Source organism: Capra hircus, chromosome 13 (genome assembly GCF_001704415.2).
Source record: "Capra hircus breed San Clemente chromosome 13, ASM170441v1, whole genome shotgun sequence".
NCBI classification, from domain to species: Eukaryota; Metazoa; Chordata; class Mammalia; order Artiodactyla; family Bovidae; genus Capra; species Capra hircus.
Window position 1 is genome coordinate 38,917,065 of NC_030820.1, and position 16,119 is coordinate 38,933,183.

The following is a 16,119-nucleotide window of genomic DNA, read 5'->3' on the forward strand; positions in this document are numbered from 1 at the left end:
AGGAATGTGCCCTAGGATGTGCCGTGGGGATGGAAAAGCATGCCTTCGAGACAACGGAAGAGCAGCCCGGGCCCTCTCGGTCTGGCCCCCGCCCTTCCAGAGCCTGCCTCTCAGGGGAGACCGGCTCGGACCCCGCACCGGCCGGAGAGCCAGGCGGGCGCTGATGTCAGCGCTGGGCTATGTGGCCGCAGTGCCAGACAGCCCACGGAGACGAGGCTCCTCCCTGGGGAGCCAGGCTTTGCCTTCCTTCCCTGCCGATGCTGTGAGCACCGACAGAAGCTGCCGGTCCTTCCGGGAGGTGGGGGGGAAGCTTCCCGGAAGGTGACAGTTCAGATAGGGTATTGCTTTTGGTTGGAGCCCCGGATCTCATCTTCTCCAAAAACAGATTTGAATGTGGCCAGCAGTCTTTGACACAAACGCTTTGCTGCTCTGGAAAGATAGAGCTTTCCATCTAAAAATCTAAGGTCCTGAGGAGGAGGGAAGCTGACATCCAGGCTGCCTGTCCCAGCGATGGCAGTAGGTCTTGGCCTCAGCCCTGTGAAGCAGGCATCCCTGTGCCCTGGAGCAAGGTCGGGTTCTGCCAGCTGGAGCCAGGTGTCCAGGGCTATACCGGCCTAGCCTGTGCAGCTTCTGAACTTTCTTCTTTGGATTCAGAGCCTGTTTTTTTGAGGGGACTTCCCTGGTGGTCCAGTGGTTGCCTTCCACTGGACCACCGGGGAATTCAACCGTTGGTCGGAGAGCTAAGATCTCATGTGCCTCGTGGCCAGAGACACAAAACATAAAACAGAAGCAATATTGCAACAAATTTAATAAAGACTTTAAAAAAGGTCCACATTAAAAAAAATCATAAATTAAAAACTTATTTTTACTTTGTTTATTTGGTTGTGCGTGGTCTTTGTTGCTGTACAGGGTCTTCTCTAGTTGTGGCAATCAGGGGTTACTCTCTAGTTTCAGTGCACGGCTTCTCCTTGTGGCAGCTTCTTTCGCAGAGCACAGGCTCTAGCGTGCAGGCTCCGTAGTTGTGGCACACGGGTTTAGTTGTCCAGCAGCATGTGGGATCTTCCCGGACCAGGGATCAAACTCATGTCTCCTGCATTGGCAGGCAGATTCTTTACCACTGAGCCACCAAGGAAGCCCCCCACCCCAATTTATTTTTTTTAAACCCTGTGTTTTGAACCTTACCCCTGTCCCCTGCCAGAGAAGGCAATGGCAACCCACTCCAGCACTCTTGCCTGGAAAATCCCATGGACGGAAGAGCCTGGTGGGCTGCAGTCCATGGAGTTGTGAAGAGTCGGACACGACTGAGCGACTTCACTTTTACTTTTCACTTTCATGCATTGGAGAAGGAAATGGCAACCCACTCCAGTGTTCTTACCTGGAGAATCCCAGGGATGGCGGAGCCTGGTGGGCTGCCGTCTCTGGGGTCGCACAGAGTCGGACACAACTGAAGTGACTTAGCAGCAGCAGCAGCAGCAGCCTCTCCCCTGCTGGTGCCTATGTTCATATTTTCTCATAAGAAACTAAGGAGATTGGAAAACATTGTTAAATTGTATTATACACCTGATAGGAATACTATATTTGTCAATTATATCTCAATGAAAATTAACTTAAACATTTAATTTGTAAATTCAAGGGAATTAGAATAGTAGGCTCACCATTGGTAGGGGAAGCTCAGAGTGCCACTGTCTGCGGATGTGTGACACACTGCCACACTTTTTTATTGGTTTGTTTTGTTTAAGCTTTTGCATTAAAGCAGATGCTTCATCATATCTGTTACTTCATCAGTGAAACCATTATTCTGTTTTGAAAAGGGCAGAGAATGTGCTGGGCTTTTGAAATTAAGAGGAAGGCAAGCCAAAGCAGAAGGTGACCTAAGAAACTCATCACATGCCCAGTTGTGAGGAAGGATGTGATCCTAATGATTAGAAAACCAATCCCCTTAAATGTGCCAGTTCAGATTCGGACTCTGGCAAGAAAATGGAGTCTAAATGATCTGTTTTACATATGCCTAAATGAAGGGCTCACTAGTTTACTAAGACCTTGTTAACACAGTGATTCCTTTGAGCTGTGTGATCAACTCATGGTTTTCACCTTTGTGTAAATTTTGCTCTGTTTTGCAAATTCAGGAATGGAGGTCAAGATGTATAAAGTGACTTGTGGAGAGTTATGCTGCTGGTGGGTAGGGGAGATTGGATTCAGCCCTGGTCTCCTCTGGTTTATCTGTTTATTTTCACCAATTTCACTTCCTGGGAAGTTATAATCCACTTTGAATGGATTCACTTTAAATGCCACCCCTAGGATTCCAAACTTCAAATTTCTTCAGAACCGGTGTCAACTGATACTTGTAAGGCTTTTCAAGAATGCCAGTTGGGTTTCTCTTCTTCTTAAAAAAAAATCTAGTTCTGCCCTCCTTTCCCACAGCTTCTGGGGGAGAGAGTGCTGAATGAGGAGGTGGGAATGTAAAGCCTAGATCTACAGAATTCCATCCTGAAATTAAGGAAGTTGGAGGAGGTATTTCAGTGCTGTAACCTACGTAGAATTCCATCACTCATATGTGAAAAAGAACCATATGAACGCATGTGCATTTAGTGTTTGGATACAGTGCTAATCTTCTTCACAAAGGAGTTCTTCAGTTGCACAGAGAAAAGCCAATGTAAAAACCAAATAGCTCTCACCCAACTGCCACTTTGTCCATGTGCTCCTATCATAGCCCTGTAGGTCAGCACTTTCCAGGTGAGAATGACAGTCTCAAAGCTGTAAAATTGCCAGCCTAAATGGTGGTGCCCTATTGTAGAGAATTTGACTTCTGTTTAGACTGCTCTTTAAAGCACTGCCACACAAAACCCTGCCGTGTAGAGGTTCTTGAGCAGATGTTGGTTGATTGACATCAGCTTTGCTCTCCTGATGGGAGGATAAGATAAGTTCCCATTTGACCCAGCTCCCTCTTGATTCCAGGGCCACATATTGTGTTTCCCTTGTGATAAGCTCTCTACCCTCCACTCTGCAAAAGTGGTACATGGAGGGACAAGCAACTGCTTTAACAAAAGCATGTATACCATTTGGCATCCTCCTCAAAAGCCTAGGATCTGTAACTTCATGGACAGAGTGAAGTGTACTCACTCCTGAATGCCCCGCCCAGTAAGGTATAGACCCTGTGACATCATTTGTTATCCCAGAACATACTCCTTATTGGTGGGTTTTCACATCACGCCACTTCCGCCTCAGTCTCTTTCAACCAAGGAGAGAACTTAGTCCCAACTTTCTGGTAGTGAAATCTACACTTTGCAGAACTTGTTGCATTTTTGTGGATACTGTTTTGATTTTCTTACAGCAAAAGAATTTTTACTTCTGATTTGATATTAATCTTAAGGAAATCCCTCTGTTTTCAAGTCTTGTTTCAAGAAAAACAATTTTTCCAACTCCCAAAATGTTAGTAATCCTCAACTTTCTACTTCATTCAAGTTGCACACAAACACTCAACAAAGATACAGATAAGCCACCTGTGTTTCTAAAAGTCAGTAATGAAAAACAAGATACGGTTTTCCTTTTTTTAGTGGCTGTCAAAATGTGTATTTTTTCTGAGGAGTATTACCATTATTTGAAAAAAAAGTAGCCTTAAACTCAATTCCCACATATTTCAAAGAGAACATCAATTTACTTACTTGAGTGTTTTATTTTCTTTATAGAGAAATGATACTGAAATGTGGTTAAACACCAGAGAGCATAGTGTGCGTAAGAAAGAAGTCTGAAGTCATTCCTTGGGCTTTAAAGAATTAAAACTGCCTTGCTTCATGTCATTTTTTTAATGAGCATTCAAGACTGGGGATTCCCAGGTGATACAGTCAAAAAGAATCTGCCTGCCAATGCAGGAGAGTGGGTTCAATCCCCGGGGGTTGGGAAGATCGCCTGGAGGGCGAAATGGCAACACACTCCAGTATTCTTGCCTGGGAAATCTCATGGACTGAGGAGCCTGGCTGGCTACATATAGTCCATGAGGTCTCAAAGAGCTGGATACGACTAAGCATGCAGGCATAAGTCTAACTCAAGCTTCAGTATCTAGTGTGATTTTCAGCTTTTAATTTTGAATTCAGAGTTTGGTTTAGTCCCTTGAGTTATTGTGTTACCTGCTCTGTTTTAGGCAGAGTCATTCTGAAAGTTGTAGGCCGAGAGGCATAGTGGTGCAGAGTAAAGAGTTAGACCACCTTGATTCTGACCTCTGATCTAGTCCTTGTGTGCATGTCACCTGGAAGGAGGCGATATCAAAAGGTACAGAGCAAGAGAAGCCTCGACCTCTTCCAGCCTAGGAAAAGCACATCTATATTCTTTTTGAAAATTAGTTTGAATAGATAGAAGACTGCCCCTCTTTTCCTGACTATAGCTCAGAAGACCCAAGGGAAAACACATAGGAGTTATGTATTCATGTCAGTCAAAGGGTAGTTTAAATACGTGTAAAGTACATAAAAGTGTTTGGAAGGCTTGGAAAGCACTTAGTACCCCGTCCAGTTCAGCCCTGATTTTTAATCCAGCTGCGCAGCCAAAGGTGACCATGTTAGCACTGAAAGACAGAAGCAGCTCCTTTTGCCCTTCTCGTACAGAGCGAGGGCCACTATGCTATTTCCTGACTTCCTTGCGGTAGGAACAACCAGGTTCCCCACCGTCCAGGGAAGGTCATTTAACTTCTGTGCCTCAGGGAGAGGGCCCTCATTCATTGTGACAGGGCTGCAGCGAGGGCCAGCACAGAGCACGGGCTTCCGTCCCGCCCCTTGTCCCAGGAACTGTGCAAACAGATGTGCCCGTCGGTATTCGTGTTGGTGCACGTTTGCACTTCACAGTTTGAGTTCCCCACGAAAAAGGTCTGCCTCTTGTCATCAAATGTTAACTTCTATTTCTTCTACTTTCCTTTCTTGAAAGAATGCTAGAACTTGAATAAGCCAAGAGGCTGCATGACCTCACTTTGTCTTTGATCTTTGTCATGTAGGTTGCAGCCTACCCCTTTTGGACATCGTGTTGCTTAGACTCTGGGTTCTGTGGCAAATACTGGGAATTGCTTTGTTGTAACCAGGTTCAGAGTGCTCCTGTCTTCCCTGCCCTGGGCGAGGAGTAGATGGCAGTTCAGAAGTTGCAGGCAGTGACAATGAGAGAGGTGAAGTGGTGAGGCCAGAGTCACTTAGAAAGACGCAGCTGGGCCGGCTGCCAGGCCACCTCCTCTCACTCTTTCTAAGACACGCGCCTTCGCTGAACTTCAGCTGCTGGACTCTCGCTTCCTCTTCGGCAGCAGTGGGGGAGCAGCAAGTGTCCAGACAAGCTGATGAGCGGGCCTGTCCTGTGATGGGTCCCCGTCTCATGCCTGACTTTCTCTGGAATCCGTGCCTCTGATCAGAGGGAAGTGACAGACCTTAGGCTTCTGTCCTCCTTCCTAAGACGGGGCAATCACTTCACGGCTCTAGAGGCCGACACGTTTAGCGCTTCCTGTAGATCACTGCATTTACAGGTCTCACTAAGGTAGGGAGCTCTAGGCTCATGCCCCTGACTACTTCCCTGAATGGATGAACATTAGAACCAGTTGATAGGATCTCTATAAATATTTTCAGAAACTGTGTTTCCTGTGGGTTATCCAGTTAGCAATCGGTTTCTAACACTCAAAATGTTGTAGTGCAGACAGTTCTCCGGCATCTTTTTGTTTCTTGGTAGATAAACACAGTTGACATAACCAGTTCTTGGGCTTGAATCCTGGCTCCCCTTGGTACCTGTGTGGCATCCATGTCTCTGGGTTTCCTCAGCTATAAAAATAAAGAAATCAATGGTCCTCCCACCAGGGGTTTGGTGGAGGAGCTGAAGAGTCAGTGCGTGTAAAGTGCCTAGAACAGCATCATTCTTGGATGTAAAGTAACCAGAGATGGTAGGGAAAAACGGATAGTAGTAATTTATAAGCCATATGACTGATCTGATCTGTTCTTTCCTTTTGTTCTGAGCTAGTCCACGTTCTGAAAGATTTTCTGTTCCTTTTGTTTCCTAAAATCATTTTTCCATCTTGCTTCATAAGCATGACCTTCTTTTCCTATTGGAGAGACTCATTCAGGTACTGGGTCCTTGTCATTTAGACTTTTTTTTCTTATTCATTGTATTTATTAAAGATTTGTGAGGATGGGGAGGGGTGGTTGGGAGTGAAGACCTGAAAAAGAAAGCAGAGAGAGCAGTTTTTCTTATTTCTAAATTATAGCCTTTTAAAAATATTCTAAAAATTTGTTTCTTTGGGGATTTTAAGGCAATGGGTCCTCGATATCAACCCTCCTAGCAGATTTCCACTGTTGCATTTCCTACTAAGAGTGGAGTTTGTGGCTCAAAGGTCAGTATCAGCACCCCTTCCCTGGGGACAAGGATGAGTTGCTCAAGAGACTCACTCAGCTGGCTGGTGACGAGCTGTCTGCTGTCAGCCCCAGGAACAGCATAGAACCTTTTGGAGATGGTTTGTGTGCACATTCTGGTCCTGAGATGATTAGACTTGCTCGGAATGTAAAAGTTGCCCTTGGGTTTCAAGGTGAAAAGCCCAGGCTGGTCTCTAGGTGTTTTCTGTTGGTTTGATTTATACACATGGCTATTGAGATTTAACATATATCCATGAAGTGTATAAATTTCAAGTGCTCAGCTTGACAATTCTTTATCCATGTAGCCACCACAGGCATCTACCGTCTCCACCCCCTGGAAGTGTCCGCTGAAGCCCGATTTATTTCTCAGGGCGACTGCCATCCTGACCTGTCATCATAGATTGGTTTTGCCTGTCCTTGAGTTTTGTGTAAACATCGTGCTAAAGGAGACAACTCTGGCTTTTTTCACACAGATTATATCTTGGAGACTTAGCCAGTTGTGTCCGGAGCAGCAGCGTGCTCTTTTTCATGGAATGAATCTTCCATTGTCTGCATTCCATTTTCTGAATTCCATTGTGTGTATATCTCCTGGCATCCATGCCATTGGGTTGGGCCTTGGGTGCTTTGCAGTTTGGGCCTGTTATGAGTAACGCTGCTCCCAACTTTCATGTGTATGCTAATTAATGTTTGACGTGGCTTTTTCCCCCATTGGTGACCTCCTTCCAGCAGAGGGAGGGGTCACCAGGAATGTAGCTGCAGAATCCTTGGACAGAGTGGTAAACTGGTGAATGTTTATGAAACACCATGAACTTTAGAACTAAGAAATCATTGACTTTGAAAAGCAGGGTGTTCAGTTTTATGGGCTCAAGCAAACCATTAGACATCTCGAAATCTGTTTCCTTGTCTATAAAAAGCCCTAATAGTCATATTGTGCAAAAATAATAGAGATACTGTAGAATTAGATGAGATAATGAAATGAAGCCTAGTCCAACTGGGCACTCAATGTTAATTACTATTGTTGACTTTTCATCCTAGTGGCCATTTGAAGTGAAGTCAGAGGTGCTATATGACTTTCTAGAAATTTATTGACACAGCATAACCAATGCAAACTTGGTTTTAATTTGTTTTAAAACAGTAATTTGTTTGAATGCCAGATGTGAAAAAATGTTGTTCTGTTTTTCGTCTTACTGTATAATCTCTTTTGCTTCGACCTTTTGTTTCTATAGGTATATCCTGCTTACATTTCTCTTTGTCCCTGATCTTCTAATAATAGGTGATCATTTCGAGTCCTGTGTCATCTGATGTCTGTCAGGAATGCCAAGGGCCAGAGAGATAACTTGGCTATTGCTGTGGGTTCCTGGGCTTCCAAGATGAAATCGTATCCCCAAATGTTGCATCCTAGGGGTGGTTGCTACCCCGGCAGCTTTGATGAGAACATGAAACATTTGAGATGGAAAAACTGATGTGGAAGAAGCAGAAAGCTTCTCACAGCACAGACCCTCTTCAGACCAGAGCTCCAGCTTTGTGGTCCTGGTTACTGTACCGTCAGCCAAGAAGGCTTCTCCACTGGGCAAACCATTTCAAAGAAAGAGGGGGAAATAATGCGTCCTACACCTAAGGGTATTTCCTAATTCTGAACAGAAATGCACTTCAAGAATTTTTAAATTTTCATTTTGACATCAGCTCAGACATTCAAAAAAGTTGCAAAAAGTCAATGAAGAAATCATGTCTGCCCTTCACCCGGATTCACCCATTAGTGCTATCCTGTTGACACACACACACACACACACACACACACACACGGACTCCGCACGCATACACACACACACACACGCACACATCCCCTCCTTTTATCTAAACCATGAGAGCTAGTTGCAGCCATTGTATCCCTTTTTCCCTAAATACTTAGTGGGTATTTATCTAAAAATAGGGACATTGTGTTACAAAACTACAGTAACATTAACTTTCATTAACTTTCAAGGAAGAGTCATTCTGTGAAAAAGAGCACACTGTTACTCCAGACACAGCTGGCCGGGTCTCCAAGATACAGTCTGTGTGAAAGAAACCAGATTCACTGTTAACAATATTATCTAATCTGCAGACTTTATTCAGATCTCATCTAATGCCCCACTATATCCTTTATAGTAAATGACAGAAAGACTTTTTTGGTCCAGAATCCAATCCAAGATACCATGTGTATTTAGTTGAATTTTTCCCTCAGGAATATTTTGAGGGAGCTGGTACCCTTTATTAGCAAATCCTTCTTTTAACATAACACATTTACTTAGCTGTTCACTGGTTCTTCAGTGGAAAGACTGGGTCAAAAGCATATCTTCTAGAATATTCACCTATACTTATGGGTGAGAATGTGTAAAAGTAGTTAAAACAAATATATTCAGTTGTACTGACTGCATGCAAGAGAGACTATAAGACTGTTAGGGAAGATTCACTCTTCTTGGCTTTACTGAAGAAAAAAAAGTTTGGTGTGTGAACGTGTGTGTGCTGTGCTTCGTCGCTCAGTGTCAGACTCTTTGCGATCCCATGGACTGTAGCCTGCCAGGCTCCTCTGTCCATGGGAATTCTCCAGGAGTGGGTTGCCATTTCCTTCTCCAGGGGATCCTCCCAACCCAGGGATAGAACCCAGGTCTCCCACACTGAGGTGGATTTTTTACTGTCTGAGCCACCAGGGAAGCCCGGTGTGTAAATGATGTGGGGCTAAATTTTGGTTGATTGGCTGTGCAGTTGGGACATGCCTGCCCAATAACCAATGCACGGAGTTGCAGGTGTGCATTTCCAGAAATCAGGCCTCACGCTTCTTCTTTCTTCAGACAACAGTCACAGTGGCTGCGCTTTCTTTGGCAGATGTGGTGCTGGAGAAGGCCATGCACAAGTGCATCCTGAAGCCCCTGAAGGGCCACGTCGAGGCCATGCTGAAGCACTTCCACGTGGCCGACGGCTCGTGGAAGCAACTCAAGGAGAACCTGCAGCTCGTGCGGCAGAGGAATCCCCAGGAGCTAGGCGTCTTCGCCCCCACCCCTGACTTTGTGGATGTGGAGAAAATCAAGGTCAAGTTCATGACCATGCAGAAGATGTATTCACCAGAAAAGAAGGTCATGCTGCTGTTGAGAGTTTGCAAGCTCATTTATACCGTCATGGAGAACAACTCAGGTGAGGCTACCACGCCATCCAGGCTCCTGGCCCTCCGATGGGGCTGGGACCTGTTGGGCTTTCCAGTCCCCAACTGCTCTTCCTTTCAGCTTCTTGACTTACCAAGGGGCCCACAGAAATGCAGGTGTTACTCTGGTTCTGGCAAATTAGTCCACATACAACAAACTAACAGGGCCAAAAATCCAGGGCAAGGCAACAAGAGTTTTGTACAATGCCAGTTTATGAAAGCTTTAGTTCAGAAACTTCCCTGGCAATCCAGTGGTTAAGACTGCACTTCCAACGCAGGGAGCAAGAGTTAGATACCTGGTCAGGGGTCTAAGATCCCACATGCCTTGTGGCCAAAACATCAAAGCAAATAGAAGCAGTATTGTAACAAATTCAATAAAGACTTTAAAAATTGGTCCATATCCAAAAAAGAAAAAAAAAAAAAAAACCTTTAAAAAAGTTATGTTAAGCTTAAAAAAAAAAAAGATTTAATTCAGGGCAGTGGATACAGACTCAGTCTTGGGGTCTGAGTTGAGACCCTGGCTCTGGGAATGGGTTTCTAACTGTGGGGCTTCGGCCTCTGTAATCAACCTTCCAAGCTGCAGTTCTGTTCTTGTCCTTGGTATGGCCTTAGCCTTCCTCCTAAGGTGGGCATTAGACAGATCAATGTTTGCACAGCCCCAAGCGTGGTGGAGATAGTTCCAATTATTCCTGTTGCTACTGCATTCTGGCCAGTGAGAGCCTGTGTCCGTGATAGCATCTGTCAGAAACTTGGAGCATTCAGCTCTCATTATAGTCATTTATCGGCCATCCCTTCTTTGCTCTGAGCTGTTGCAGTGCAATAGGAATTCACACATGTCAGCCCTTGGGTGTCCCCAGGGCTCCTGCGTGTAGATGCGAGAGTGACCCTGATTTATGGGTAGTGATGAGCCCTGTGGTACCCCAGGACTTGGATGAGCCTTTTTAATTCGCTGGATGATCACAGTGTTTCCCGTGAGCGAAACTGCTTCATGGAGAGGCAGCAGAGAGAAAACACAGGCTCTGTTTCTCACGGCTGGAGGAGGTCACCATGGGCATGCACTTTGCAGATTGTTGGGCAGAAACGTTAACACGTGAACTTCCGGGCTGGTGATGCTGGCGGATGAACACTGCCTCTGAAGCATACTTCACATGCAAGAAATGTATTTTCTTTTATTTTTTGGCTGAGCCAAGCAGCACGTGTGTCTTAATTCCCCAACCAGGAATTGAACTTGTGCCCTCTGCCTTGGAAGTGCAGAGTCTTAACCCCTGGGCAGCCAGGGAAGTCCCCAAAAGTGTATTTTCTGGTCTGTCCAATTATTTATAAGAAGTCCCCCACATATATCTGCACAGGATTCTGTTCTCAGGCAGTTTCTCAACCTCAGCACTAATAACATTACAGCTGGCTAGTCCTTTGCTGTGGAAACATCCCACTTCCTCTAGGAAGTTTATCGGCATCCGGATGCATGCTATTTGCACGCCCACGTCCAGTCATGAGCGTGAAAGATGTCCCCAGACAATGCCAGACTTCCCTGGGAGGCAGAGTCACTGCTAGTTGAGAATCTCTGTCGTAATAAAACATAGTACAGACTGACCATTTTTTTGGTCAGATATTAATCAGATGTATTTATTCAATGTACAGCGATTGAGCACATTTAAGTCACACTGAAGACGGAGAAGGACACGTTGTTCCTTGCTCCAGTTGGTTTTGGTCACTATGTTTTGGTTAATTTGCACAGAAAGCAATAGGAAGGAAGACACAAAGGAGAAACACTGTAAGTAGATACGCAGATGTTTTATTCTGTCACTTGCTGAAAGTTAAACCCTTTAAAAAAAAAAAGGACTATTTTATTGCACATGTGTGCATGCTCAGTCATGTCCGACTCTTTGCAACCCTATGGACTGTAGCCCAATAGGCTCCTCTGTCCATGGGATTCCCCTGGCAAGAATGCTGGAGTGGGTTGCCCACTCCAGTAGATCCAGGGGATCTTCCCGACCCAGGGATCAAGCCTGTGTCTACCTGCCTCTCCTGTATTGAGGCAGGTTCTTTACCGCTGAGCCACCAGGGAAGCCTTGTTTTATTGCTTGCATTGAGGCAAATCATGGAAACGCAAAAACAGTTTCCCCTGTGTTCACTGACTCGGACATTCATCCTGAAATTGTGAGTTAGGGTCGGCCTCTGATGAGGGCAGTGGGGAGGAGCCCTCCCACTGTAGGATTCCAGAAATACCCACCTCACTTCCCCTGCATGGCTCTTTGCTAATAAAAGCAGCAAGTAGGACATGAAAGGGAGAAATGTGGCTAAAAATACCCCGTCTGTCCCCCCTCCTTTCTTCCTACTCCAGGGAGGATGTACGGAGCAGATGACTTTTTGCCGGTCCTGACCTATGTCATAGCGCAATGTGACATGCTGGAGCTAGACACGGAGGTCGAGTACATGATGGAGCTTCTGGATCCGTCTCTGCTACATGGAGAAGGTAGCAGGCTTTTGGAGAAGTGGGAGGAACTGGGTGCTTTCCTTCAGTTTTATTTTCTTTTCTTTGTAAATTGAGGCAGAGTTCGCAGAACATGAGATAACCATTTGAAAATGAGCAATGCAATAGCCCTTAGTACATTCATGGTTAAACTAAAATTAACTATTGTAAAGTGGACAATTCAGTAGCGTTTAGTCCAGTTGCAATTTGGGGCAACCCTCCAACTCTTTTCAGCTCCAAAACATTTTCATCCCCCCAAATAAGACCTCAGATCCATCTGTTACTTACATGGGTGCTTCTTGACATATTCAGGGTTAATGGCCATTTTAGTTTTGTTCATTTATGAGAAGGTACTGACTTTTTTCCAGATTGCAGAAGTCATAGTGTTGGTCGCAGAAAATTTGGAAAAGTCGGAAAAATACACAAAACAATGCAACCCTGCCATAATTGTACTTCACTGAGATTGCTTAGTTGCCGTAAAAAAAAAATACCATTCAGTAGAATCAGGGCCATTTTTTAAAAGAAATGGTTTCTTTGATTTCACAGGGAAGCTGTAAAGTTTTGCTGCAGAATATTTCCATTGCCAGAACAACTGCCCACTGTTGTGTCAGTGAATCGGACAAAGGCCTATCTTTTGTTTTTATCTTTATTTTTTAAATTTGGTTTTCAAGATGAAAATAGCATCAGTGATTTCCTTTTCTTTAAAAAAAAAAGATATCACTTGCTCATCGTTAACATCAAACCACAGTGGAGTAAAATTGTCTGGGCGATTTGCTTCCAACTTAGTCAGTTCGGTCATCCTCCTCCTGTCTGCCTCATTCCAACACGTCTTCACAGGAATCCCTCTCCTTACACAAGGGTTAGGTATTTTATCATGGAAATAATTAGGGTGTTTGTCACCGTGGTGCACAGGCCTGAAATAACAAGACTCTTGTATGAGCTTGTCTAAAGGGGATCAGATCGGAGCTTGTTCGGCCTGTGTGTCCTGACAGTTCATTTCATGTCTCAGCCCAGATGGACTCTGAGTGATGAATTGGCGCCTAACATTTTTTCCTCTAGTGAGTTTTAGTCTGGGCTTGAATAAAAAGGTCCATCCATATGCCGATGGGATTCCCCAGGGAATGTATCATCCTGGGATTTTCCCTGGAGGAGACAGCAGTGCAGTCACCCCCCCAAACGTGTGCATTAGTTCCCTTGGTCCCCAGGGCCTGGCTCTGGGTCAGAGGGTCTGACCTCCAGGGAGCCCTGTGGTCCCTCTCCACCCCTGCAGGGACCTGCTGACTCAGGACCAGTGATGAGTATCTTTTCATCCATCCCTTTACCTCTTCCCGGTTTGTCTCCCCTCATTAATATAAACTGATGCTGAGGCCAGACCCTCCAGGATAAACTGCCCAGACCCTGCCTGTAGCCTTCCTCCCCGGCTCTGCCCTGGGATTCCCAAGAGGGAGGAAGCATGTGGCTTTGTCCATGGACCAGGAAGAAACATACATTCATCTCCGTGCCCTTCTTTTCTTTCTTCCACAGCATTATTATTATAATTGTATACGCATCGAGGATTTTTTTGAGCTTCAGTCATGTTTAATTCTAGTAATAAGTGTGCTAAACTCTTGGGGCTTTGGGGAAAGGGCATGCCAGCCTCCCTCAGAAAATTACCATTCTGTTGCTGACACTGTGTACTTGGGACAAACACGTGCTTACATCCTGTGACCTGAGGATGGAGACAGCCACTTCCTGTCACCTTTCCCAGCATTTCTCCAGAGTGAGGCACTGCCCAGGGTACTGTGTGTCAGTGACAGGTGGGCAGGTCCTCACCTCCAGGAATCACAGAAAAAGACAAGGACGCAGCTAAAAAACACACAGAGCAGTCAGTCACCTCGGGGCTTCACTGGAGCCCGCCTTCACTCAGCCACGTCCCGGCTGCTTGGGCTCCTTGCTGGGAGAACCGGGCGGCCCTGTCAGGCTGGCAGACCAGGAGGAGACGCACGGCTGGTCCTGCCCTGCATCCTGCCCCACTGCCCAAAGCACACCCCACATCAGTTTTCTGCCGTTTAAGCAGGTAGTTTCATTTACAGAAAAGACGTCATAGAATCCCTTTGACGTGCACAGCCCTAGTGGCAGGGTTAGTTTTGCTGAAATTTAAACCTTATTCTAATTGCATCCACATGTTTTCAAGTGTGGTCAGTTTTGTGCTTCCAGCATTTGGAGTTTTCTCCTCAGTGGCCTGAACTTTGAGCCATGGAGTGAAAAATTTGACATTCAAAGCAAACCACCCCCCTCCCCAACTCAACAGTCGTGGTCCCTCCAAGTCCGAGCTCCAATTCTGACACCTCCACAAGCCTCTCTTGAGTCCTTAGGTCCACATTGGTTTTTCCTGAAATCCTCTGTGTCACATTTAAATTCCATACTACTGAGTTTCTCACTCAATCATGTAATTTGTTCATGGGTAAAATATTAGTAAAACTCAGCCACTCAAAACTTTCTACTGTGTACAGCTGAGTGGTAAATCTGCTAAATTAGTCAAATGACTCTGAACAAAAGGCTGACCTACGATGATGCATAGAAGGTGTGCTGCTCAGAGTGGGCAAGAGGATGCGACAGTAAGTGATAACCTCCAGGGATGTCCCTGGTGGTCCAGTGGTTAGGACTTCACCTTCCAACGTAGGGGATGCTAGTTCGATCCCTGGTTGGGGGGCTAAGCTCCTACACGCCTCCCTGCCAAAAAACCAAATCATAAAACAGAACCAATATTGCAGCAAACTCAGAAAAGACTTTTAAAATGGTCCACATCAAAAATCTTAAAAAAAAAAAAATGACCCCCAAATCTCTGCCAGTGACCTGAAAACCACAGAACTGTTTCTCAGATTCCACGTCCAGTATGACTTAGGGGGGTTTTCAACTCGTTTCCTAGATGGTGGACCACCTGCCGTCTTGAGTGTTGCCACTCGTTGACCAGAGAGAAAGTTCTCTGGGGTCTTGTGTTAACACTCAGTACTCTGGCAGTGGAGGTGACATTGGCAGACAAAGCTCATCTAACCACAGCTAACTTCTGGTCCCCGCATGAATAACACGCCGATATCCGTTTTCTTTTAATGTATCTATGGATCAGGGACACAGATTCTAACTTTTACAAACCCAGCCGGGCTCTGTACCTGGCTCAGGTGGAGATTCGACAGGTATTTGGACGAAGAACTTCTCTCAGTCCACAGCGTGCAGCGTCCAGTTGCGGAGTTTGTAATAAGCATCTAGTGCGCCCTCTAGTGATTCTCCAGCGAAGAGCTTTATAAGTTCCAGAAAGGCACCTCAGTTAGCCTAAAAGTTCTTTCCGGTTTTCCTGTAACACCTTATAGGAAAACCAGAATGAACTTATTGGACAACTCTATAGTTTGGGACCAACCTGTGAACACATTTACATGCCTTTCAGAGTATTGTAAGTGTTGTTAACACTCCCTCAGACATAAGAGGGCTTCCCTGGTGGCTCAGCTGGTAAAGAATCTGCCTGCAATCTGGGAGACCTGGGGTTCAATTCCTGGGTCGGGAAGATCCCCTGGAGAAGGGAGAGTCTACTCACTCCAGTATTCTTGCCTGGAGAATCCTCGTGGACAGAGGAGTCTGGTGGGCTACAGTCCATGGGGTCGCAAAGAGTTATACACAACTGAGCAACTCAACACAGCACGAACAGGAAATCATTCCCAAATGCACCGGCAAGAGGGGCGTCACTTCCTTTTCCTTGTAAATTAACCTTTTCCTAAATGTCCTGTTCTGTGAGTCCCTATATAAGGGTAAGAAAGGGAAACACGAGGGAGAGGTTCTTTTGAAAAATCCATATTATTGTAAGCACACTTGTATATTGTGTATTTCTTTCAAAATGTATAGTTCACTTAAAATTTAGAACGTATGAATTCTTAAATGAGAAGCTTCAAAGCAGGTGTTTCTGGGAGGTGTGTGGACTCCTGTTCCTCCCGGAAGGTGTTCTGACCTCAGCAGTGGACCCCGCTGCCCTCACAAGCCACCACACCCCTCTCCTCAATAGGTCAGGCTCCAGAGCTCTGACCTTTTCTGGAAAAGCATTTTCACAGTTGCACTTCGGTTGATTCTGTGAGCCTCAGCTT

At 45.5% G+C, this 16,119-nt stretch overlaps 1 protein-coding gene across 8 annotated transcripts in view; it reads left to right on the forward strand.

Moving 5' to 3' along the window:
- RIN2 (Ras and Rab interactor 2) overlaps positions 1-16,119 on the forward strand; it is a 204,280-nt gene that overhangs the window by 182,839 nt on the left and 5,322 nt on the right. For all 8 annotated transcript variants that reach the window (XM_018057247.1, XM_018057251.1, XM_018057248.1 and 5 more), the window contains 2 exons: positions 9,228-9,533; positions 11,882-12,013. In XM_018057247.1, coding sequence (XP_017912736.1) covers positions 9,228-9,533; positions 11,882-12,013 — 438 coding nt within the window. The remainder of the gene's footprint in view (positions 1-9,227; positions 9,534-11,881; positions 12,014-16,119) is intronic.